The 26,360-nt window shown below is 36.2% G+C and overlaps 1 protein-coding gene across 5 annotated transcripts in view; it reads left to right on the top strand.

Annotated features, from left to right (window-relative positions):
- RAPGEF4 (Rap guanine nucleotide exchange factor 4) overlaps positions 1-26,360 on the top strand; it is a 161,225-nt gene that overhangs the window by 19,724 nt on the left and 115,141 nt on the right. For 4 of the 5 annotated variants that reach the window (XM_074829126.1, XM_074829128.1, XM_074829129.1 and 1 more), the window contains one exon: positions 7,463-7,609. In XM_074829126.1, the coding sequence (XP_074685227.1) occupies positions 7,463-7,609 (147 nt within the window). Of the gene's footprint in view, positions 1-7,462; positions 7,610-12,073; positions 12,214-26,360 lie in introns of those variants that run through there. The other variant, XM_074829131.1, reaches the window with a different exon arrangement.

Below are 26,360 nucleotides of genomic sequence, written 5' to 3' on the forward strand. Positions count from 1 at the left end.
TCACCTTCAGTGAACATAGCATGTGTGGGATGGTGGTGGTGGCGATGGTATATTCTTTGCCCAAAGTTTGGCTGATTGGGGAAGGTTTCTTGCTCATAGCAATTGGCAGAAATTGGATTTTTCACTCTGTTGAGCACTGCATCACCAGTCAGAATGCAAGTCGGGGCAGTGTGTGAGCACTGGGTCTTTCTACTTCTTACGGTAAAATGATAGATACAAAAGAAACTTTTTTTCACATAATTATTTTTAGCAACCTCTTCACTGTACTAAGTAGAGACTGAATGAGAGTATAATTAGCCTAATTTGAGCAATTCTCAGCATGGCCTGGCTGTCATTGGTATTGTCACAACAGTACTGGGCTCTTATGAAACCCTTTTCTGTGCAGGTCTGAAGCAATCAGGAATATTTTCTGGTGTTTGCCAAAAGATGGCACTACACTGTTGTTAAGGACCAATGCTCTTTACTGAATCAGAAAGAAATATATCCACAAAAGTGTTCTGGATGTGGAAGTTAAATTAAGAATATGTTTGAAGTGTTGATTTGTTCCATTAGATGGAGGAGGGAACACTTCAGCATTTGTAGAAATCTAACGTAAATATTTTTTTCTGCTTGTTCAGGTTCACTGCATTTTCCTGCTAGTAGGAAACTACAGAACTACAATTAACGTAGTTCTAGAAATTATATTCTGCAGTAATTTCTTAACCTCACATTTCCTTCTCACAGGAACCAATGAACTGACTTCTTACCACTGCCTAGTTGCCATAGGATATGGCCTCACTGTCAAAAGGACAGCAGCTCATGCATTTACCATTCCAGTGCTGGATAAGTTCGGTGGTTGAGGACTCCTAAATAGTATTTGAGTCCAATATTTTTTCTGGATTTGCTCCAGCTTGGTGTATATACCATGTCCCTCCTTGTCCATCCTTGGTCTCCTGCTCCTTGTCCTGCCTTTAGCTCTGGGGTGCCCTGTTTCATTCTTGCCTGTACTTCCTTATTGTCATGGTGCTGGTCATTCTTGAGCTTGAAATACTTGCTAGCACTCGCTGCATACTGTGCTCACTACAAACCCAGGTGATGGAGGAAATAGAGTGTAGCTCCGTAGGTGGGCAGCCCTGACAGACTTGGTTGCCAGCATTGTGCTCCCAGCTAGGAATGGATGACAAGTGCTTGAGATGCTTGTAACCTACCCTGGAGTACCTTTTCTAATAACAGCACCCAGGAGCCAAAGCTTCCTTTGCAAAGTCATAGTAATGATTAATTGCTCTGCTGTTACTATTATACCATAAATGGCACTAATGCTAATGAGAAACTTCCAGCAGAGCAGAATAGATACAGAAGTTTACCTGAGTTTACAAGTTTAGAAGTTTGTAGTGTCATGTAAGTACAAAAGGACTATGCCATCTTTTCCAGGAAGAAAGAAGCCAGCTTTGTATTTAGGTTCCTATTGGTTAAAGAGTCTTTAGCTGTGACTAATAATCTTTTAATATTTAAGATGAGCAGGAAGTTGTACTAGATGACCTCCTGAGTTTTCTTGCAGATTGAATTATCCTGTGATTATATGAGGATGCCTACAGTGTTAAACTAAATATGGAAAATCAATTGTCTTGATAAAAAATATATTACTACCACTTTTACTAGGTGTTTATCTGTCTACCTGGGGAGCTTAAATTTCAGCAAGCATGGGAGTAAATGTGTTGTGTAGCAGCTAACATGTGCTAACTCTTTATGCAGTCACCGTTGGTGTTTGGTAGTTTTCTCCCATTAGGGGAGTAAGTTGTTGTACACTCGGTGCTTACTAAGGATGTCTTAATGGCCTTTGCTCCTGTAGAGACATGTAGTTACATGTCTTGCACTAGAAATTATATCTAAATGCTCTAATGGATGAAGACTTCAGTCTAGCTAGTGAAGTATTAATTCTTACACATTCTTGCTGCACATTAGCTTACTCTTGCAAATACCTGTGGTTTATCACAGAAAATGTTAGTAGTACTGATCAGGACCAAGTTGAGAATTCATATAAACAGGAATATCAACATTACCTATTTTTTTGCCAATATGAGAAGAGGAAGAATTCCATGTACTGATTTAAATGTTTTAATAAAGACAAACACACATATTAGGATCTCATAAAGCCTTGCTATCATATTGGTTTGGAAAAATCCTTTCCGAGTGCTTGCAAAACTGTATTATGTCACAAGAGGGCAGTGTTAGAATACATAACAAGCTGAGTACAGGCAACGTTTAATACTAAAATGCCTAGTTTGAAAATCATATTCAACTATTCACAATATACCTGTTTTACAGAGTTTGACCAGAGAAGATTTCTCTATTACTGTTAGTTCTGTTCCACTGAGGTGGCAAAATATGCTAGCTCCTGCTGATCATGATGGTACTTTCATTTGCCATTGAAATGGGACAATACAATTTACAATACAGAGATCTGACAGGATTGCCCGTCCAGTACATCCTGAGCGGTAGCTGGTCTGCTTTCTGTACAAATTATTTATGAATTTTCTGGGTATTCAACAATCAAGAAGAGACTGAAGAGGACTTTTTTTTTTAAGGTAAAAATGTCACACTATGAATTGCAGAGGTAAGTGTAATGAACTGTTTTGGTCTTACCTCAACTTGTTTGTAACAAATACCCTGATAAATATTGTACTTAAAAGTCACGCAAAGACTTAGTAAGTCCCCTTCAAAATAAACAGAAAATGCAGCCTGTTTAGAATCTGTCAGAAAGAGGTCTTTACCCTCAGTTATGAACAGATTCTGAATTTAATTTTTATTTGGGACTGTTACCTACCCAATGTTACAACCAAGGTATGTAGTCATAAGAGTTCCTCTTAGAGATATTCCTAGTTTGGTGTTGTCTCAAAAATACTGACTGCCTTGTGTATGTTTCATTTCTGAACTCTATTTTGAGAATGAACAGGTTCTGAAGGATGACTGTTGGTAATGTCTCAGAATAAAGTTGGGAGTAAATGCATTATGACAAAAGCATCAGTGTGACAACTTTGTCAGATTCTGCAACATTGTGTTTTACTTAGATTCAGAGCCTTTTGCCCCAAATGATTAAGATTTATATTCCTGTGTGATAAAATGGGAAGGAACGAAGAGAAGAAAGACAAAGACCAAATAGCAATTTGATCTGCAGTTTTGCTGTAGTCTTCCAGTTATTGCTAGTAAGCTGACCAGTTTTTTTTAAAAACAGACCAAACTGAATACAGGGCATTGACTTTACAATTAGCCTTTTTAAGAAAAGCTTTAAAGGAGGAGCTGTGGGTATTTGGGTGGTACAGCAGTGCCAGTTGTAGGAAGATGCAGAGGGCTGGGGATCAAAAGCCAAATAAATTAGTGTGGTTGCTGAGAAGAATGACTGTGAAGAAAGAGGTTCAGATGTCCATGTAAGAAAGGGAAGAATTTCCTGGCTGTTTGAAACTGAGGACAAAGGAGGTATGTGATAAGACTAGGTGGAAACTAGGAAAGGGATTTAAGCAGGGCAGTCTTTGCAGTACCGCTTTCTGCATGTAAATACCATTATGTATGCGTGTAAATAGCCATTATGTATTTTGTAAATAACCTATGTGAAGTTGTGACATAGATTTGTACTGTAGTCTGTAGTGTAAATGTGCCCAAGCTAGCTTTAAATTATTTAGTTTGAGCATGAGAATTCCTCTACCCATTGTAACACAGAGATTGGCTGGACTAATGTACTCAGCTGAGAAGGAGGGTGTGTTGGCCTGTGCTGAGCTCCACAGTGTCATGGTTGTAATAATTTTGGTTTTGAACTTAGCTTATTGAAAGTTAATATAGAAAAATCATTTCACTTCTGTCTGTCAGATAACTTAGGAAAACGTCCAAGACATTGCAGGTGGCTTTTAGAGGATCGGATAGAAAGGTATGGAAATAATGAATATGTTATTACAGTATGGTTAATCTAATCGGTAAATATTTTAATTAGGAACTAGAAGAGAAGTTGGTCACAGTTTTTCTGGAAGCCTCCTTTAAGCAAATTGCCATGCCTTGTGTAAAGAGGATGGCCTAACATATGTTGGCAAACTGCAGTTCTAGTGTAGGAAGATATTTCTTTGTTATCATTAAAAGTAGTTTGATAAGGATTTCCTATCTGAATGGCTGAAACATACTCCAGTGGAGGTAATGGAACAGGAAAATCACTTCATAGAACAGATAGTTTACTTCATGTGTATCCTTTGGTTTCTCTGTTATAAAAGGAAATTTTTGCTGGGAACAAACTGAACTGTGTCAAAGTAATAATAATAAACCTTTCAAAAATTCCAGTTTTTGTAGAACTCCAATTAAACATGGAGATGGTATAGAGTCCTGGAGGGATGCAGGTGCAGAGATGAGGTAAAGGTACAAGATGTGGGAAAATGATGAAATTAAAAACAAACTAGCTACATCAACTCCCTTATAAACTCAAATATTGAATAAACTAAAATTTCAAAGAAAAGTCCCCAATCCCTGTCAACCTAGCACTCTTAATTTTTTTTTCCTATTTTCTTAATTTCTCATTCAGATACCATGATTTTGTTTACACACAGTACAAAAATTCTGTTTGCCAGGTTGGAAAATAGAAAGTGTCACAGTCAGGTGGGAGCATGCAGAGATGTGCCTTGTGATGGTGGGGGAAGGAGTAAAGCAGAGCCTTGTTTCTGATTCTCATCCATTCCATAGAATGGTCTTACAAATTCAATAATGTTTTAGGTTGATGGGAGGGGGGAGGTTTAACAACTCTTTCACTGCATGTGTCTCACCTGCCAGTGAGAGTCAGTGAAACTGAATACACAAACAGCCTCTGATTTGAACACTACCATTTTATAGTGTGTTCAGAGGACAGATAGCAATGGAAACAATCTCATCTTTCTAAGGCTCTAAGACTGCCTTTTAAATAGCTGTGTGAATTTTAGCTGGTTACCAGTAGGTAGAACCCCTGCTGCTTCTGGGATTGCAGAAGGGAACAGCAAACTGAGTTTTGAGCTACCAGCAATCCTCCTGAAGTCTACATTGAACAGCAGGAGATTCTTGAGTGTAAGGTTAACAGGTGTAATAGGAAATGCACACCTGATTCCCCAGGAGGCTGGAGATGTATAAACAAGGGGCAGAGAGAAAATGGGGCTCTGAAGTCTTGAAGAAGACAGATGGGCTTGCTCCCTAGCTGGCTGTGGAACTGCATCTCTGTGGAGAGCAATGATAGCTAGGGAGAAAATCTGAAAGAACTTTCACTTGATAGAAGCCTGGACTTTTCTTTAATGGATGTAGATAGGATCATTCCAGCTCCTTGACTTAACACCTCACAATGTTAATTTATTTCTCAGGCTGAACAGCTGCCTCATTAGAAGTTATCTTAGAAGGTGGTTCCTTAACCAACACCTTTCCTTTTCCCATCTTCTCTGTTCTGTCTTTAAAGATATATTCTTCAGGGTTATAAAGAATCAAAAAAGGTGCAGCATTTCAAAGGAGTTTATGTTTTTGTAGGGAAGGAAGAGAGTGAGAAAGAAGTTGGAATATGTAAATATTGCTTATGATCCACCTAATGGAAAAGTTTTTTTTTTTTTCTTCCAGGCTATTTGGTTATTCTGTCCTAAACAAAGATCTTTTATCTGAACTTCCTAAATAAAGTTGAGAATAATATAGTGGAGACCTGGAGATCAAATTTTGTGTGAGCAGTAGGCACATTTTCTTTGCAGCTCAAAATTTTGAGTGCAATTGTGAATATGGTAGCATGCATATAGTGTTTCAGCTCTGAAAGGTAAGCTTGTTAAGGCAGAACTTTAGCATATAGCCTGTATTATAGGCGGTTTGTAGAGGCTTCTATTTAGGTGCGTAGTTGCTCATTCCCAAATATTCTTTCTGTTAAACAATGCCTGTTCATATTTGCCTGCCTTGAAAATTTATTTCTGATGGTAAATTTTTCCTAGATTTTTTCTAAGACATAATTGATTTTGTTTTCCAGAACACATGATTTTACATGGTAATAGCTGTGCAAAAGCAATTTGATATGGTTCAGGGAACTGGACTATTATAGGCATTTGTCTTTGTAATGCAATTATAAAGCTACTAACTTGATCTTAATAACATTTGCCTATTACCACTTATTAGATGCATGAAAGGAAAAACAATGCAATTTCAAACACAGAAAATGATGCTGAAATATTCTCATGCATCTGTCCTGGATTATCAGCTACAAGGATGTAGTGGATGGGATGGCAGAATTTTCTGCTTTTATTTTTGTAGACACTTCATGAATCCTACATTTTAGAATTAAAGTATATTTCTAATGTTGTATAAAGTAAAATTAACACGTGTTTTTATATGTTTATGTGTATTTGTCTATGTGCATGTATGATTTTCTTAGTAAAGTGTAGTTTGTATCAGTTTAAATTTTTAATGCTGTTGCTATTTTTTTTTTTAAATTCCTCAAAAGACAGTCAGTTAAGACCCAGCTTAGAGAGAGACATATATAAGTGTTCAGCTTCAAGCCTGTGCTCAGGAACATAGCAAATTGTATGCCTAAAGCAGAACATGTATCTAAAGATCTTGATTCAGCAAGTTATTTAATTTCTAGTAGTCTAATATTTTTTTTTGTCTGCAGTAGCTCATAATTTATATTGGAACTATTACAGAGGAGTTCCTGGCCAAGGGGGATTGATTTAGACATCTTTCTATCCCATGAAGGGCGTGTGCTCATATAGACTCTTTTGAAGTGGACTTTACTGCTTGTTTGGGACCATCCTGAATACTCTATTGTAGGTTGTTTTGGACTTTAATAGTTTTCTTGAAATCCCTGACTTATGTGAAAAGAATTTTTGTTTTCTTAGTCTGGTGCTTCATCGGCAGGCATCCATTAACAGAGTGATTTACTGGCATTTTCAACAGAAAGGCCAAGAGTTGGTTAAACTGCGTGACTGCATTGTGCAGAGACCTTGTATGATAAGAGAAATGCATTATAAATACAAGAGGATATTATAATTGAAAGCTATGTTTACTGAGGAAATGTAACAGCCAGATTTTCTTAGTGATGAGGGTAGCCTATATAGGGCAGAAATTTATATTCCAAGATTGCATTTCAGATGCTAGTTATCTTCTCATCACTTCTGATATTTCTAAAGAATCTCATCATCGCAACAGTCTTCAGAGGTAGATAAACAGAGGCCATAAATTTCTAACAAAGGTGAAGGTGACTCTTGTGTTCTCTGCTTTGCAGACAGAAATGTCTAAGTCAACTGATGGTCATAGAAAACAGAAGTCCTACTTGCTTCCACATTGAAGCTTCCTGTGTTGTTAATCAGCATATTGATTTTTTTGTTGGCCTTTTTAATTAATTTTCTTTTAAAACAAATTGCTGAAGAATCTTAAGGCAGTGCTATTAGCAAATGGGACATAAAGACTCTTAAAACATCCTGAAATATTTAATATGTGTCATTTTATTTTTGATTCAAAGGATGCTGTGACAATATGCACTCTGGGAATAGGAACTGCTTTTGGAGAGTCCATCCTGGATAACACTCCTCGCCATGCTACCATTGTTACCAGAGAATATAGCGAGCTCCTTCGAATTGAGCAGAAGGACTTTAAAGCACTTTGGGAGGTAAATTCAGATTTATTTGTAGTTTATACAGAAAAAAAGTGATTTAACCTTTTGAGTGGTTGTAATGAAATATAAGCACGTTTATACTGTAAGCAAAGTAGTAATTCTTTTAAATTAGTTTGAACAAAAAGGAAAGTCTTTTTACTTCTTTTTAGTGCTTCATATTCTGCATGATTGCATACTCCTGTATTTTTTCTTGTGGGCTTCTTCTGATGAAATGACTTAGGTGAAATTTCTGGTGGAATTTATTTGTATACTGCAGGTGTTGCTTTCTTAGCCTTAAACTTGCTTTTATTGCCAGCATTTATGAGGAAAGTCTGTCCTTAATATACTCTGATATTTTAAATTATTCTCATTTACTTCTGTCTCATCACCAGCTGTAAGGGGTTTAGAATTTGCAGATGGATCAAGATCACTTAAAAATTAAGTTACTGATTACATGTGAATTCCCTTAAAACTTTCCTTTGTGGAGAACGTACTGCTGAGGTTCTTCATTCTATAATCTGTGTGTACTTTGGTATCCACACTGAGAAGACTTCATTAATATGTTACTGTGCAAAGTTACTGAACTTCAATCAGTTTGCATTTTTCTAAGCATTACACTTGATTTGAAAAGTGTTCTGGGAATTGGAATGCATCCTGTTGGCCTGGCTTACACTATTGCCAATTTGTACTGCCAGCTTGTTTTAAATGGTGACTGTACAAATTTAGGTGTTGTGTAGAGCTGTCAGATGGCGTGACAGTGTCCTAAAGTTGCAGATCTAGGGACACTAACTGTATTTAAGAAAGGGATGCTGGTTGTAGCATTTTAGTTCAGCTTCTCTCCTAAGTGCAGATAGATGGATTTATTTTTTTTTTTTCGGCTTTCTCTTTTCCTGAGAAAGAACAGTATTGTACTCTAAATAATTGTCCTAAAGCAGTACTAAAGTAAGGCTATCAGAAAGAAAATCAAATCCACAACTAGCTACACTGACTGTGGAAACAGCATTAATATCACCTCTCTGCAAATATATTGCCTTGAGCATGGTTAATAGTGCAGCTTGACCATGGCATGAAAGATCAATGTGTGAATAAAACGTGCTTGCCATTGAATGCTTGGACAATATCAGATTTCATTCTTTGAATGAATAGGCCTAATTTGTACCCTTTTTTTGGCAATGTCTACAGCTAAAATAAAATGCTACTAAAGTCTCATAGCAAATTTGAAGAAATTCACAGTGCAATATTTTTCTGCAGTCCATGCTTTTTTCTCTACAGCAGCTGCATTATAGTTGGCATTAAAAGATTAAATATGCTAGTGGTCTCATCTGTTTTAACATATGTTACACTTGCCAGTGGTCAGAAATTTTTAATGTAGATACTGCTTTACAAGCTCATGATGGAGGAGAATAAATCCAATTGGAGGTTTCTCAAGTAACATTTTTTTTTTAAAATTCACTTTTAATTGGTATAAGCAGAGTAATTTCTGCTGTGTATATGACTTTCCTGCTAAGCATTCAGAGACTCTTGGTTTCCTATCAGAAATATTGGAGGAGTGGAGGATAAGTTCTTCTCTTTAAAATTTTGAACCTTAAAAGATATTTGAAGTGCTTTTAAAACAAAAGTGCTCATGTAATTTGCTCTTTAATCACTAATACAACATTGTTTCTAACAATTTTGTTGATTTTGATGAGTTTTTTGATGATAGATGCTTTTGGAAAAGGTCATGTGTGTTGAAAGTATTGGGAGCTATCATAGGGAGCCTTAGCACAGATCTTGTATCTTGCAGATTTTATGAAATTGTACAGTAGAGCATGTCACAGATGCTGCAGGTGTCAGTCACAGATCAGAGTTTAGCTTTGTGGTGCTTCTTGGCCTTTTGTGCAGTTTTAAAGCGAACTTTGAATGTATTTTGGTGTGCTTTCTTTCAAGGAGGCTATCCCTGTGCTCTTAGTGAGTGGAAAATCATGCCATGAAATATAGCTTTGCTGGTTAGTCTGAGGTAGAATTAAGTTGTTAATTTTTTTTCCAAGTCAGTATTTGTTTCCTTGCAATCTACTAATCCCAAAGCCTACATAAACTGCAGGTAAGGTATGATAAACAGAGAATGATCAAATCAGACAGAAAATTCTTTAAGAAAATTCCCTCCAAATATACTAGCAATAGCAGCAGTATATTAGTGTTGTTGTTGTTGTTATTCTAAAAGTAAATACTTCAGGGCAACTTTTTGTTTTGTTACGAATGCTGTGTTGCTCTGTCTGCCTTGTCCCAAGATTCATGTATCTTTGCTGTGACAAAGCCAGTATAAGGAAATGGTTATTGATACAATGACATGTCATTCAGATAATTTTTTAATTTGTTTTTAATGAAAACCCACACAAAGTCAAGAATGGATCACAGATATTTACTATCAGTAGTACCATGGGAAAAACGGGAAAAGGCAACAATGTCAGTGTCATTACAATTCAGATATGGTAAAAATATAAAAATTATGTAGTGCATAAAAATTTCAACTCTTCAGATAATGAGAATTTAATTCCAGAAAGAAGTAGCTTCTCCATAAAAAAATTGTTGAATAATTCCAAAATAATTTAATACTGTACCTTAAGAACAATCTAAATAAACTGTAGGGTTGGAATTCTTAAAATGGTTACTCCTTTTGTGAATGTAGAATTTTTATTATTAATAACAGAAGTGTAAAAATAAATTTTATGTATCATTACTTTTTTCGTTTTTTTTTTTTTTTTCCCCCATGAAATTTACTTTTGGGGGAATTTACTTTTTCCCTCTTTTGAGGGAAAGAACGAATGAAAACTCTGTTAGCTGATTAAAGATTTTTGGCATACAAAGCATGGAAATTCCAAGACTGCAATTTTTAATTTTACTGTAAACTTGGAAAATGAACCAGCATAAATTGATTCAATATTGACTTTAATTTATTGGTCAACTAATCTGAAATAATAGGGCTAAGAGCTATGAACCATCTTCCTTTATAGTAAAATTTAACACTGAAACCTACTGATGATAAAGTTCATGTTTGCAAAAAATGTTTTTCTACCCCAAGGCTATGCAGTTCTTTGAAAGACAAATAAATATCTGTTTATACTGCTTATGAAACTTTTAGCATAAATCCTGAAACTAGATTTTAAGAGAGAAAATTGTTATTTCTCTCAATTTAGTTATTTAATTAGAAGTATTTTAGTTATTTCTAAGATTAGAAAGAATTTTCAGGATCTCTGTAACTTCGTATTATGAATTTACAGGCTTTTCTGAGTTTTGTTTAAATTGCAAAGTAACTTTTCCTGTATTAGCTGTATTGCTCTAAGAAACATTTGTATTGACTGAATGTTTCACAGACCAGATGGGGCTTATTAGCATATTTAATGCACAATATACAGGAAAGTGCATTAATTTCTTTGAGCACAATTACAATTGGGTCTATACCTGAAAGAAAGAGATTACTACTTCTAAACAGACTTTTTTCTTTTTTATCACTATTCTTCTGTCAGTGTTATAAATTTAAATACTCTTTGAGGAAAAGGTAGGATATTCTTTATTGAAAATATAATAAGATGCCTTCTGTAATATACAGAACCACGTATTCAATCAACCATTTAAATACAGAAAGATTTTCTATGAACTCCATTATTAACAGGCAGGGAATGCTGGTCAAAACAAATAATATTGTCCTGATAACAACAATTACCAGTTAAAGTGGCCTAGTCTTTTCTCTAAAGACTGTATCTGTTGAAGTAGCATCCTGTTTGGGAACATTTGTCAAACTTTTACGTTTACGCATCCTTGGAGACTTGTTTTCTATCAATGGCTGCTGTAGCAGATTGGAGATGATGAAATCTCTGGTTAGGTTCTCACACAGATGAACACTGTTCCCTGATGAAGAAACTTTAGGAGGTTATGGGAATCACTGGTGACCTGCCTTTGTGCACTGATTGTTCCTGGCCTTCATCTCTGAGAAGCAGTACCAAACATGAAAAAAGTTTCATCACTGTTATATCACTGAAGACTTCCATGGCGCTCTATGAATCTGTAGGAAGAGGTACTCTTTGTGTTGATAAGAACTTGCTTTCCCTCTTCAGCATCAATGAGTGAGTGTGGTGCTAGCTGCCTTGCCCAAAAAACTGTTTCAAAGCACAAAGGAAAATACATCCAAAAATAAACATGAAAGCAGAAGGGCTGCACACAAGGAGCTCTGGTCATGCACATCCTGTTGGGTCATTGGCTTGCTCCACCCCTAATAGTCGGATTCTTTTAAACAGAGTAGGAGTGAAACGAATGTATTTGAGCAGTGTTATCATTACAGAAGTTCTCTGTAGTTCATCCTCAAGCTTTGTCCTTTCATGCAGTTGCAAACTGATTCAAACCCAGACAGGAAGGGAGTGAATCTGCTGAGAGGTGACTTATTTTTAGAGGTCTTTCCTACCACAGTGAATTACTCAGTCTTCCTTGGATAACACACAAATAACCAATTTCCTTTTGTGTGGAATAAGATTATGTTAGAAGTTACTGAACATGCCTTGAGAAACATTTGATCTTGAGTAAATGAAGAACAGCTATTACTTCAGTATGCAGTAACTTTGGAGAGAGGGAGTCTTGGCCCCTATAAGGTCAGAATGAATATTTTAATTCTTTTTTATTCCTATTCAGCAGCACTTACACTTCTTGTAGTCTGATAAACAGCAGCGTAACTTGCTTCCTGCTTTTGCCCATCTGATGGTAATTCAGTAGCCCTCAGCAGACTTCACTGCTCTGAAATTATAGCTTTGGGAGAAGCAGCTTTTTAACTGTCTTTGTTTTCTGAACACTGTGAATGTTAGTTTTTAATGAGCTAGTTTAAAAACAGATCCTCTGTCAGAACAGAAGAAATTTTACATACCGTTTCAGTGGAGTGCTGCGTAGGAAATATATGTATGAAGTGACGTGCTGGTTTAAATGTTGTAGCACTGTTCAGTGAGATTTCTGAATAAGGCTTAAGTGCATCAGAATTGAGACCACAGCTCTCAGTGCATTTGCGTGTAATATCGGTTTGTCTTTTTAAGGTATATCTGATCATATCCCTTATATCAAGGTATAATATAATCATATGCCTCATTTTACGTGTCAGGATTATGGCAGTAGGAATTACAAAGGCACTGTAAAAATACATTAATGAAAATGAACATCTGAGGATTTTCATTTGTTTGTTTGACCATGCTGTAAGTAAGTACATTCTTTATCAAGCTGTGTTACTGAATCTCATATAGGTGTTTTGCAGTGTAGTGCAGTAGGCAGCATTGCAGAGAGGCAGCCTTTTCCTTGTCTTAGGCAACAAGAAAATATATATTATACTGTTACTTGAGAATGTGCTTGCTTCTTTCTCTGGTAGGATCCTGAATACTTCAACATATTTAAGGCGTATTCAGAATCTCATGTAAATGTCAGTACTTTCTAATGCACCTTTTCACCAATGAGTATTCCATACCAGAAATTCTTTCCAGTTCATTTGAGAGATTAAATTTGATCTGAGAAATGAAATATTGGGAGGGGTGAATCAAACAAAAAAAATCAGGTTCATGTCCGGCCCCTAAACTATCAGCTTGATTTACGGTATACTACTCTGCCGGTTTCTTGCCCAGTCATCAATTGCAGAAGTCTTTGCTCCAATTTACTGATTTCCCATAGGCAAACATAGTAGAGGTATAAAACTATAGTTAATAAAATATAGAATATTTAGCTTTGCAGGATGGGTGATCATGTGATTTAAAATAGTGTAGTGCTTGGAGGCCTACGAAAGTATAAAAAGGTGGTCATGGAAGATTCAGCTGACTTTACCCACTTCATGTCACACTCTCTATTGACTACTCAAACTCTGCCTTGATGATTTGTCTCTCTAATGGGGTTTTATTTGAGAAATGTAAAGGTGATCAAATTGTAGTAACCTGCATTTGCAATGTAGGTGGAGTTCTGTGTTCACCAACCTCTCAAATAGCCATCTTCTCAGAATAGGGGATAATTATTCCGTCTTACCAGATACAGAATACAACACAGAAGGAAGTCATGGAAGGACCCAAATGTGTGGAATCTGTTGCCTTATGCTGTCTGCAAATCTTCAGCTGATGACCAATTCAATTTTGTATGCAAAGAAACAGAGCTAGTGTGAGAGACACTGAAAAATGAAGTGATGATAGGCAAGCAGGAGATTTTTTTCCTAGAGTAACACATGGAAGGAGGAGGAATATAAAAAGCCCTCCTCCCCTCCCCAGCTCTAGAATATGACAGTAAACACAGATTTGGCAAGATGTGAGTAGAGCTTTGAAAATAGCGAACATCCCACCTTCATACCTTCTGTGTTAATACTGATAAAGCATGCAAGTGAGTAGCAGGGAAAAGTTCCAAAATTGTTATTATACCAAGAAGTGCCAGATTGCAGTCCTGGTTTTGCTGGTGTGAATTGAGCATATTTCAAATGAATACAGTACAATTGCTTTGTTACACATGGAGCTAAATGGGAGCAGAGTCTGGCCTTTAGTGCTGCTGTTATGTTGGTTTTGACCATCCTTGTAATATGTTTTTAGGGTTTTTTTCTCTTGTTTTGCTTTGTCAAACATTTCTAATTTTAGCGAGCGATGCTTTGTCTGGTAGAGCAGATTTAAACAAGTATGGAATGGCATTCTATCCTCAGTAGCCAAACTTACATCAGAACAAGCCATGTTTGTCAGCATAGCAACACAGTGACTGCTGCTTTGATTCGTGTGTATTAATCATTTCATGTTTTAAAAAATGCTGCAGATTTTGTGAACATTGTTTATGACAGTGTATCTCCTAAGGTAACCTGCCTGGCCATTGACGGTGGAGAAACATATCTGGGAACTAGATTTTTCACTTCAGTAACACAGTTTTTCTCTTGGTCTGATATGTACTGATGGAAGAGTTAAGTCTTTTGATAGAGTCTTGCTTTGATGTGTTCTTTGCTAAATAATGGCATTATGACTGAAAAGTTCATAATCAGTAATTGTCCATGCTAGTAAAGATAATTTGCTATGCCATTATGTATGATGTTCAATATTGTCAATAAGGCACAATTTCTGCAGAAGAACAAGGGATCCAGTTAGTTTTAACTCTGTGTTTCCCTTTCTTTGTTGTTATCCTTGGTTTAAGGTGACAGACACAGGCATTTCAGACACCCCTTAAGGGACTGAAAAGATTGAAAAATAACAAGCTGATTGCAAAGGCCTGATCCTTCCTCATGTCTCTCTGCAACAAACTTTCCTGGTGCATGTTCTTTTATATCATCCCTATAGTCAGTTTGCACCTCAGTCTCCCAGTTTATTCTGAATCTATTTCAATAGCAACATTTTGTGACTGTGTCACTGATCACCATGCAGGGGTAGAATAAGGCTTTGCAGACCTGACTTCTCGTAAACCGTATCAGCATGTCATTTCTCTTAGGTGCAATTCTGTATCACTGTAGCAATGCCCATCAGCATGAAGCCCCTGTTGAATCCTATTATACCAGACACTGTGCAAAAATATATTGTCATTCCTATTTACAGCCTTTGTAAATGTTTATATGTTTATTAGCACTTCAAAGAGTCTTAAATTATATTGCAGAAAGCTTGACTTATTTGAGGTTCCTCTTGGATAAAAAGAAATAGAAACATCCATCAGGCATGTCAGTCTCCATGTTAAGTAATGCCTTTATTGGTTTTCTCATATTTTATCATGGCTAGAGGTAAAGTTGAAAAATATGAATTCATCTGATTTTCAAGAAAAGAAATTATTTTGATTAATTCCTAAAATATTTAAATTACAGAAGAACATCTGACAAACTGAAATGTATACACTTAAAGTCTGCAGATGTTTTTGAGGCTGCTATTTTTCTTTGAAGCTTTACTGCCAAACTTGCACTTTCTATAACCAGCTTTTTTATTAGCAAAGAAAGTGCTTTTCATCCTCAGCAGATTGTATTATTAAATGTGGTATCTCTAAGCATGATGTGCTAAATGGCAAAAACATATATTGCAAAACACAACTGGGAGCCTATGAATCTTATTTCAGGGAGCAAACTTTTGGTCTTTCATTATGTCTTTCAGAAGAATCATAAGTTTTTTTTAAGCTTATAAAATAGTTTCTGGCGTTTTTCTCATACATACATTTTTAACTATCAAATACATGTCTCATTTTCATCTGTCACAGAGAAAAATGTGTAACACAGAATTATGTCTTTGTAGATATGTGTGTGTATATAATCTGCTGTCTATCTAATATATATTGTGTGTATATACTACTACATTAAATTCATATTTGCCTTGTCAAACTTGCGTGTCAGATTGCCTGGAGCTTTGGTTCTAACTGCATTTGTGGTTAGCAGTGTTCTTTCCTGCCTTAGAATGGATACCAAAGTGAGCAACTGCATAAGGCTTTGCTTATACTTGGAAACTTTTGGATTTGACACAGACCTTCTGTTCCTTACTCAACTGTGGTGTCTTATGTGGATGAGATTTTTGTGGAGATTGACCCTTTCTGATCTTCTGATCTATCATCTCAGTCCTTGGTTTCTTTTCAGATGAGTTGTGCTTTCTCTTCCTTGCACAAAAGGTTAATCTATTATTACTGGTTCCTCCAGGTTCTTGAGAAAAATAGTAAGCCCTTAGAAGCTTCCTTTTAGCAATGAGTTTTTGTTGCTTTAGAGCAATGGATATGGTTGTGCATTCCTTCAAGGTATTCCTGTAGAATGCGTGCTTGCATGCTGCATTTGAATGCATGCTTTCTGCTTGTACTGTACAATGGGTCAGGCAAATAATGTGATACCATTTATTAGATCAATGGATATGTTTTAATATTGACATTTTAAAAATCCATTAGCTTAAACCTGCTGGCATTAAAACAAATTGGAGATCTTTGACAAGAAGATCTGTGGCAGTGGAAGATCTTATGCAGATTAACACAAGCCAAAAGCAAGGCTATTGTATTATATTGCATATTATTATTTTTTATTCTGACAGTCTTGTTTAGTTTGTAAAATATTTTGTAAAAATATAGTAAAAGTGTTCACTTTCATGTAGCAAGAAAAATGAAACCTACAAGTCCTATTTAGTGGAATGTAAATTTCTGCTTCCTTAAAGAAGCACTCCCTTGAATGAGCATTCAACACCTTAAAACTCAAAACAGGCTAAACCCCAGACATTACCAATTTATTAGGTATATGGAATAATAAATGGGCTCAAAAAGAGAGGGCCCTGTGCTTGCCTTAGATAGTACAGTTCTGATAGATATCTCTTCCTGGTCATAATCAGAGCTGTAAGGTTCAGTGTTTGCCCTTTCCCTTAGACTAGTTTCTCCCCTCTTTGGTGAAACCCTACCTTACCGAAGTCAATGAGCATTGCGGGATTTCAACCCAGGTAATTACTAATTGCTTCCTTCTCCTTGTATAATATGCAGCACAGGCTGTTGGCAGTAGGTTTAAATTCTCTTTATCCTCTTCCCTTCTGTAACAGTTTCTATCCACTGATATAGCTGACGTGATGTGAGAGCACGAGACTGGAATCACTCAAATAATTTTGTGGCTTAGTAGTTCAGGGGCGCTTAACAAAATGGTCAACCCAATACTTGTACTGAGGTAAATTGTATCAAAGCCTTACAAACTCTAGGCATCCCAGAAGTATGCTTAAAAATGAAGATATAAAAGACTAAGAACTGTGTATGGAATATCTCTCCTGTGACAGAGAACAAGAATTACAGGGCCCAGCTTGTCATCTGTGCTGATTATGGCCAAACCCAGATATCAAGAGAAAGATTTAAAAAACCCCAGATAATCCATGTGCTTGTTATTTAATCAATCCTTGTTTCAGTCTGAGCAGTGGAATTCCAATACTTACAGTTCTCAGAGTTATTGAGTGTTGCTCTAATTCCATCAGATTCCTAGGAATCTGTTCACCAGCAATGTGAAAATATTAGGCCTGAAAGATGCTCTGAGGGGCCTGCAGGCCCTCTGAAGTGCTTAAATCTCAAGGGGATTTATGGAATAACCTGTTCATGGATTTTTTAAATTTATTTTGGTGAATGGTCGTTTATGCCACAAATATTCAAGAACAGCACATAATAAGACATGGTGGCCTTCTAAGGCATATACTTCCTGTATTTTTATACTCTGTAATGAAGTGGATGTTCAAAAGTTTTTCTCTAATACTTCTGTTACAGGCTGTTGTTGAAATCCATGGTTTATCAGAATTTGTTTCATACCATCAGTCTGATGTGATGCTTAAGTCTCAGTTTCTTTATCCTTTATCTCATGCCTTAGATAAGACCATTAGTGTGTATTTCCTCTGAACTCTGCTTAAATAGTTCCTCAGTTAAATCTCAAATGAAGAAGTTAAAAGAAAACTGAAGCTCACAAATAAAAGTTTACACACTATCTTCTGACTGAACTTTACTTCTGTTCATTTTAGATTATGTTGATAAAATACTCTTATCTTTCTAGATGCCGTACTTGGCTCTAAACCAGGCTTGTATACCATTTGTTTGAGGGTGATAAATAATCAGCATTTAAAATTAAACCTTGCCTGCATTTAGTACTTCCTGATATAATTCAGTTTGCTTACATTTTAACCTCTGATGGTTTCTTGAATAATTTCTATTTAATATTACATTCTACCTCTCTCTTGACCTTTGGAAAAAATCTTTTCTGACTACTAGTGCAAACCATTTTCTTGGAGTGTTAACCACTTCATTTTCCAAAATAGACAGACTTTATTCTGTTAATTTCCACAAAACCCGATCCAGACATTCCTGAATACAGGTCAGTGGAAAGAGATATAATAGCATCCTTTTGTTTTAGCATAATAAAAATATGCATTACAATATCATTTTTGTATGACTTGGTCGTTGAGAAACTGAGTCCTTCAAAGAAATCATGCTCTTCTGAAAGGACTGAGTTATAAGGGAGCTTGTTTGAGTTACTTAGGCTTTTATGCTTAATTCTCTCTGGGGATAATGCTGGAGACTCTCAGTACAATTAAGGAAAGATTAAAAGCTCAGTACAGGCTTATTTTCTCTCTTCTTTCTTTCTGCCAATACCCTTCAAGCCCGTGTCCTCTCTAGAAGCATGAAACATTTTTCAAAGGCCTTTTTTCTTTCTGCCATCATTCTCAGGCAGTTTTCTGGTATGCGTCTCTTACACAGATTTATGAATATGATTTCTCTTTCTGCATTTGTCGCTTTTGTTCCTGCTAGCGTTTAGTGCTGGTTTTGTTGATCTCAGGTTAAGGGTTCATTGGGTATTTCTTCATAGGTTTATCTGGGACATTGAGATCCTATTTGATAACCAGGGATCACCAAGCAGTAATGAAATAATTCTTGCACTGTTGAAGTTTGTGAGAATTATGCCATCACTTGGTATTTCTTAGTACATTGGATCTGCAGAGCTAAAGGAGTGAAATGTAGTAAAAGTGTAGACAATTAAGCAAATATGTCTGAATATACTGATGGAGTAGCAGATTTGATTACTGAGAAGGTACCCATTTTTACATGACACTTTATTAAAGAGTGCTTTATCACTTCAATCTGAGCATGTAATAGCTGGGGCTTTTACTTGTGCTGTTGCTGTGGTATGGTTTAAAGATTATATGCTTTGAGATTACAACAGAAATTCACATGAAAACTCTCATCTTTGCAGGTTGTTTCTGTCTGATGTATTTACATACACCTGCTGTATGGAGTTGCCTTATAGAGGGTGTTGCTTCCATTTGATCTCATATGCAAAATGTACTTTGTGTAATTTTATTCTGAGACGCAGACTTTTCCTGTTGTAACAACAGAATGTGGATTTTTCTACCTTTTAACCTTTCTGAAGAATTACTTGATAGGACTTCAGAAAATGATGCATACTACCAGTCAGCCCACAAGTATTGATATTGTTGATATTGATTGTTGTCGTCTTTGTACTCTAAAATTATGTAAAGGTGCGAGACAGGAAATCCTGAAAATGCTTCAAGCACTAGCAATGGTAGGAATACAGATTTTACTACCATAAGAATTCTGTAAGGGATTGATTTTACATGGGCATCTGTACTGTTAATCCAAGTATCATTACAGAATGGTAGGTGAGTTATCTTTCCTGGTATCCATTTAACTGGACAATGTCTTTGGATAAGAACTGAGTTAATCTGTATTGAATAAAATGTAATGAATGGTTGTGACATCCAGAAGCAGACCATGAGTTACACTTTCCCTCTTTATTTAACAAAATAATTCATACTACTAGTATGAATTTTATGCTTTTTAATGTGTGAGAAAACAATAGACCCACAAAAAGCAACCCTTGTGATGCTGTTCTGTTGCAAGTAGTTTTTGCAGGGAGATGGAGAGGTACTCTGTATCTGCCTCCTCCCCTGAGGAAGAACAATGGCAAAGCTCATCCTTTGTGGTATATGTAAAAATAATATCAAATGTCTAGACAGAAGTAGATTCTTGACTGTGATAGACTATTTATTCTATCTTGTGCCCAGCTAATGCAAAGCTTTAGCATGTTTCTTCTGTCCTTGCTAATTAACATATACCTTTACTGCTAAAACTTTCTCTTCTTTATTTCAGCCTACATATGCCTATCTTCCATTATCTGATAATGCTGTTGCCACATGTACAAATGAAAATTATTAATTTAGTATGCTAAAGAGCTTTATACAGAAGGAAAAAGCAACTCTTCCTTTGAAAGCTGTTAAAGTAATAATGAATGCTATCTTTATATGACCTGTGTTCTTTTTAAACGGACATTTTGAATGGCTTGCTTTGTGTGAGTAGAATTTGCTATAAAAGATGCCCATGTGACTGTCCCCAAAGTCAGATTGCTCAGCGTGATGAAAATAGAGACATATATGAAAGTTTTGATACTATAGAAAAGAAAATCTCTTAATGTTGCTACTTTAATTTTCAAACTGTAAGCAGGGCATGTGTTGCATTACTGGTCATGAACATGCTGCCTTCTGTAGTGGGACCTTTATCTTGCCATTCTACTGCCACAGCAGTGCTCATCTATTTGCACTGGGCATTAATCACAAACTGCTGCATAAGAGAAGTGGGGGGAAGATATTCTTATTTTGTTAGATACTCTGCATGGTGAGAGCGCAGCAGCATGGATTATGTATTTGGAATCTTAAAACAAGATGGTGGAGTTCCATTAAGTTGTGTTTACTGTTGTTAACATTATGTAGAAAGTCATCATATTCTTAAACCAAACCTGTCCAATTACACTAATTTCATTGCAATAATGGACAGTAGAATTTGCTGTGCCTGTGGCAAAAGGCTCCACATACTGTGTTTTCTGTCTCTTGCTGTGACCAATACCTGCTATTTCAGAGAAGCTTGTAGAAGAGCCCTTGATGGACTGTTTGTATTGTAAAAATGGATTGTAACAGCATAGTGTACTGCATAATAAAAACCTATCATGCTTCCTTCTCCTCTGCTGTCAAGAGTAGGACTGGTTCTGTCCCTTCTTTTGGAACTAAAATTATGTCTTTATTTAATGAGATATTTATTTCCATTTCTCTCATTCCATTCACTCTCTCCATCTCCCCTCTGGAGAGGTATTGGTCTGTATTGTATGCTCTCCAAAGTTTTGCCTTTGCACATTTTAAGTACCCATGCCAAATCGCTTGTCAATGGGTGCTGCTTTTGGAGAAACATTCCACAGCCAAGTGTATCACATGCTATTGACAAATTTAGTCTGTTTTCCCCTTCAAAATGTGTTTTCAGAGTTCATTCTTTGTTTCTTGTCTGTACTGCTTTCATGCCCCTTGGATGATTTCTCTGTCCTCAGTGTTTATATCCTTCACTGTTTGCACACTGTGGTCATGTCTATGTTTTGTCATAACTTGAAAAAAAAAATAATCACATAACTGTTCTTAATTTTCCTGAAATCCCATCATGCTTCTTCGTATGACTTCTCTGGAACATGAAATTATATGACCCTGTCTTTTATGTATATCTGGAACATACCTAATCCAATGTTTACTATCAGTTTTACATGCCAGAATTTGATAATTGTTGAGATAACAGCATTTTGCTATTGTATTAAGAAAGATTATCACTGTAGTTAAACTTACATAAATATCTATACAGAGCTAGAAATTATGGCAGTGGGAGGTGTGCTGTATACTCCCAGTTATGTTCAGGATTATAGCTTCCTAGACTAGCTCTATGTAAATGATGTCTCCGTTGAATTTTTCCAAATGGATCTTTTTCTCAGCATTGCTAATTCCCTAGAGTCTTATGTATTATATTTATTTTTTGTCCAGTGTTTTTATCTTCTCCTTCTCTAGTGTTTTCATAATGTTATCAAGTTGTTTATCATCCCTTTGAGATTATGAATAAAAAAAACCAAAATCAGAACCCACCCCTTTAGTACTCTTTTAGACACCTTTATGTATTGCCATGTTTCATTATCTTTTGTTTGCAGTCATTTAGCCAATTATTAATTTGCATGACAGTGCCTCTACCCAAGGCATTTTCAGATTTTTTTAAGGTGAGCTATGAGTATTAAATATTTTACTGATATCCAAATATGTGACAGCTACTGCATTCCTTTCTTCCACTACTTTAGTGATTAAAAGAAAAAACCAACAGCAACCCACATGTAAAGCCTTCAACTTTGGTTAAATCACTTTAGCTGCTTTACAGATTTGTTTCTGCTAACTATGAGTGTGGGCTCTCTGATCTAACTGTAGTAATGTTTACTGCTCAACTCTTGAAAAGTAATTTCCAGGTGTTTTTGGCTTCATGTTAATTGTAAGGTACCTTAGCACATGGTGCTAGATACGGCCTAGTCTGAACTAAAGTGGTTAGTGGTGGTGTAAATTACGCCATCCATGTGCACTGGGTGGAAAATAGTGGAAAATTACTGCAGTTCTGGTATTGTAAAGGTTTACAGAATAAATGGTGAAAATTCACTCTCAAATGAAAGAAGAAAAAGTGCATTAGAGAATAAAGTATTGACAAGACTATACAATGCCAATTCTTTTTCTCTCTTACTCACCTGTTTTCATTCCTCTCCTGATTTATACCTAGCTGTCCCAGGGTAAAATTCACCACAGCATAAACTGGTGCAACCTGCATTCCATTATTCTTTGGCACATCTGCTAACGTTTAAATTAAGGTTTTTATTGGCACTGCCTCACAATGACCTCTTATGATTATTGTTCTGCTACATTTGCCCCTCTACCAATATCTACATCATTAAATAAATCAAAAACATAAAGTCTGAATGATCTCTTGTCTCAGTGAATACTGTTGGTTACTCTCTAATATGATAAAGTATTTATTTCCACATGTTGCAGATGTGTTCTGGTATTTGTGGAGTATCCCTTTGTGCCCATGTTGCAAGAAAGCATGGAAGGAGGAGAGACCCCAAGCTCACCTCCAACTTCACCTTTTTGCTTCATGTCACGTTTTGTTCTCCAATCAAAAATTGCCTGGCTAACTGTTAGCAGCAGCTAGTCAAGGTCAGGAAGACAAAGCAGAAATTCAATAATTATACACTGTATTTTACAGAAGCTGCAACATTCAAAGTATGCACAGTTGGTTTCAATGACTAGCAGAAATTATTTCCAATCTCCTTCTATGCAGGATTTCTGTAAATATTCAAATGAAAGTATCCTAAGCAACTTCATTCTGTTTTCAGAATGAAATTGCTCATCAGAAGTTTGATTATTAATGTTATGCTCATCCCTCTGACACGACTGAAACAAGTAATTCTTGTTTCTGTGCCCGCTCAACAAACCTGATGCTCTTTGGCTGCCTGACGATTACTTATTTATGTTCTCACAGTGCCTTTGATTTCCAAAATGCAGTAATGTTAACCATAGCTCATTTTTCAAGAACTTTTTAGTACCAGGTCCGTCTCCTTTTTGGACTCTTGGCTTTTTACTAGTGCATGATTGTCTTTACTTTTTGCAGCACACTTCTTTGAGAAAACTGCCTTATAGTAGTCTTACTGATTGAGATTAGAGGGTGGTGCTAGGAACCAGAAACTTATAAAAGCTTTTCTGCATGGAAAAGTGAAAAAAAATGCACTAAGTATCATGAGTTTCTGTAATCAAATCCAGGCTTGTTAAAAACAAAGAAAAATGTGAAAAGAATCCCCCACTGAAAAGAATCAGTGTACTTAGCATGTCTAGATTTACTTAATCCAAATTTAGTTGCAGGTGGAGAAAGTTATAATACCTAATGAACAACTCATGACGATCTCTGAATAAGAAACCTGTCCCACGTGCACTGTATGTAATGTTACCTCTTTACCTAGGATAGCTGTCTACATTTGCCGAAACAATTTTTCCCTCTTCTCTTCACCCAAGTCGGGTTTTGACCTTCTCTAATATTTTTTCTAAGTGTGGTCTAAAATGTGTCTTACAAAGGCCTTTACATATGGGCTTTCTGAAGCTTAACATCTTTTTGTGAGGCTGTATCTGTCCATTGGGCAGGTGCACCGTTCTCAATTGAGGAAGCTATTTCATTGGCTGGGTTTGAAGGCTTTAAAGCTAAGTTTATCTCTCTTGGTTATTAAACATACATTTAATGATAGATGCAGCATGTCAAAGATTCTTTAAGGGAAAGCAAGCAATAAAACACTTATAATGTTACGTTGCCATGCAGTAAGACAGTTTATAACTGTCATCCTTTATTTCTTCTTCAACCTGTAGTCTGATCTGATGTGGGAAGTGGAAGAGGACATTTCACAACACTGACACTAAAATGCAAGCAGACATATAGGGACATTTTGAGAAAAGTGAGAAATTCAACTTCCTTGTAACACTGTTGTTCTAAGGAAGAACATGAGGCTGATTGTTAGCCATTCGGAAGGATAAGATTTAGGCTTGTGCTTTCTCTCTATTCAGCTTTTTCCAGTGATTCTCAGTACCGTGTTGTTTGGCAAGTGGGTTCTGTAGCCTGTGGGACAGCATATAATCTCTTCTATTTTGTTCTTAGTTGATCCTTGCTGCTTATGTAGCCCATGTTGTGGCCTGTGCAATTTGCAGCTAGTAGATTCCCCTGGTTTTTAGGGATCTCTGTATTACAAATCCCATCTCAACTTTTATTTTGAAAGAATGTCCCTGTTTTTCTTGGTTTTCCCTGCTCTTTTTCTTGCAGAGAGCCTTGAAATGTAAACTGGGTACCTGGGGTTAAACTGTTCCTACTGATTTATTTTCCCTACACATTATTGATTAGTTGGTCTTCTATTCACTAAAGCCAGGTCTACACCAAAATTTTGCTGGCAGGGTTGGAGGAAAATGTCATAGTGTTAGGTTGGGAAAACAGGGGGTTTGTTAGCCTAATGGGGGACAGGTGTAAGAAATAGTTGCAAAAGAGCTTTTGCTGGCATAAATTGTATTATCCCTAGGATAATTTGCTGACTGAGGTTAAAATGTAGGGCAAGCTCCGAGTTGGCCTTTTGAAACTTGTAGTATATTCCCTTATTTTTTCCATGTCATGGCAGTGCTCCATGGGAGGAAGCTCTTCACTGATTAGTAAATTCCTGTGTTCTTACCCATGGAAAGCCTAAGATGTGCCAGCTCTGTTATACAGCTATTGTGATTTCTAGCTGCAAAATGACAGGTCATATAAACCTGTCTCATGACCAAAATTGCAAGAAGACATGATTTTCAAGGCATTTAATTTCACCCCCTTGCTTTCTCCGTTTACAAAGTGAGAAGACAGTATACAATGGTTTCTTGAAAGCTTTTTGGTGATTGTTGAATGGCTGAACAAGTATCATGGGCAACACTTGAACACACAGACTCTCAGCTGAAGAGATTGACCTTTACTGTCTTGGGGTCTCAGCACAAGCAGCTAGGTGCCCTTTCTGTGATGGGACTCTTACTGTGGCTTAAAAATTCTGTGGGTTTTTTTTTTTTTTGTGTGTGTGTAGTTTTTGCTAGGTTTTAGATGTCTCCCAAAGAATAACCTTATTGATTATTTAAGCTCCAAAATTCTTCCTCCCAGTCTCAATCTAATATTTGACATTTTACAAATTAGTTACTTGCATAAAGAAGCACTCTGATATCTTATCTGTGGTTTTGAGAACCTGCATTTTTTTTACCTGCATGTATTTATTTGGTTGAAATTGAAGTGGGCTTGGAATCAATAATAAATCAGAAATACATCTAAAAGTCTGCTTTTTAAATATTTTTTTTTTCCTGAGCAACACCCTCTTTACAAAACATTGTTTTGTTCATTCCTTTTTTTCCTCAATTAGCTATCTTCCCTTTTAGTAAGGTTTTAATGTGTTTTTTTCATTAGAGAAGTCATGTTTAATTAAAAGTTACTTGCATGTTTTCAATTATAGATGATAATTTGTTTGACTTTACACTCTCAATTGCCTTGAGTAATTTCCTGTAGAAATACATATAATCCATTTGCATGTTTGAAGTATTAGTGTGTCATTTGCATAGCCTATGTGTAACACTTAAGTAAACCACTGGGGTTTAGGAAGGACAGAGATACTTTTTAGTGCCAAGCAGTGATACAATGACTATTCTTTATTCTCCCTGCTGAATAGATATGGAACCAACTTGAGAGAACTGGAAATTATGTTATCAAACCAACATGTTGTTTCAGTAAATAATTGGGAGTTAAGCAAGTGGGCCAGCAGTAATGTTATATTCATATTGTTGCTTGACGTAAGTCAGTGCAGATTGATATTGATTCTTACTTCATGGCCTCAAGCAGAAAAATACATATTAACACATCCCAGTTGGTATATGTCAGAATTCCATCACAGATAAAG

This window comes from Strix aluco, chromosome 6 (assembly GCF_031877795.1).
Source record: "Strix aluco isolate bStrAlu1 chromosome 6, bStrAlu1.hap1, whole genome shotgun sequence".
Taxonomy (NCBI): domain Eukaryota; kingdom Metazoa; phylum Chordata; class Aves; order Strigiformes; family Strigidae; genus Strix; species Strix aluco.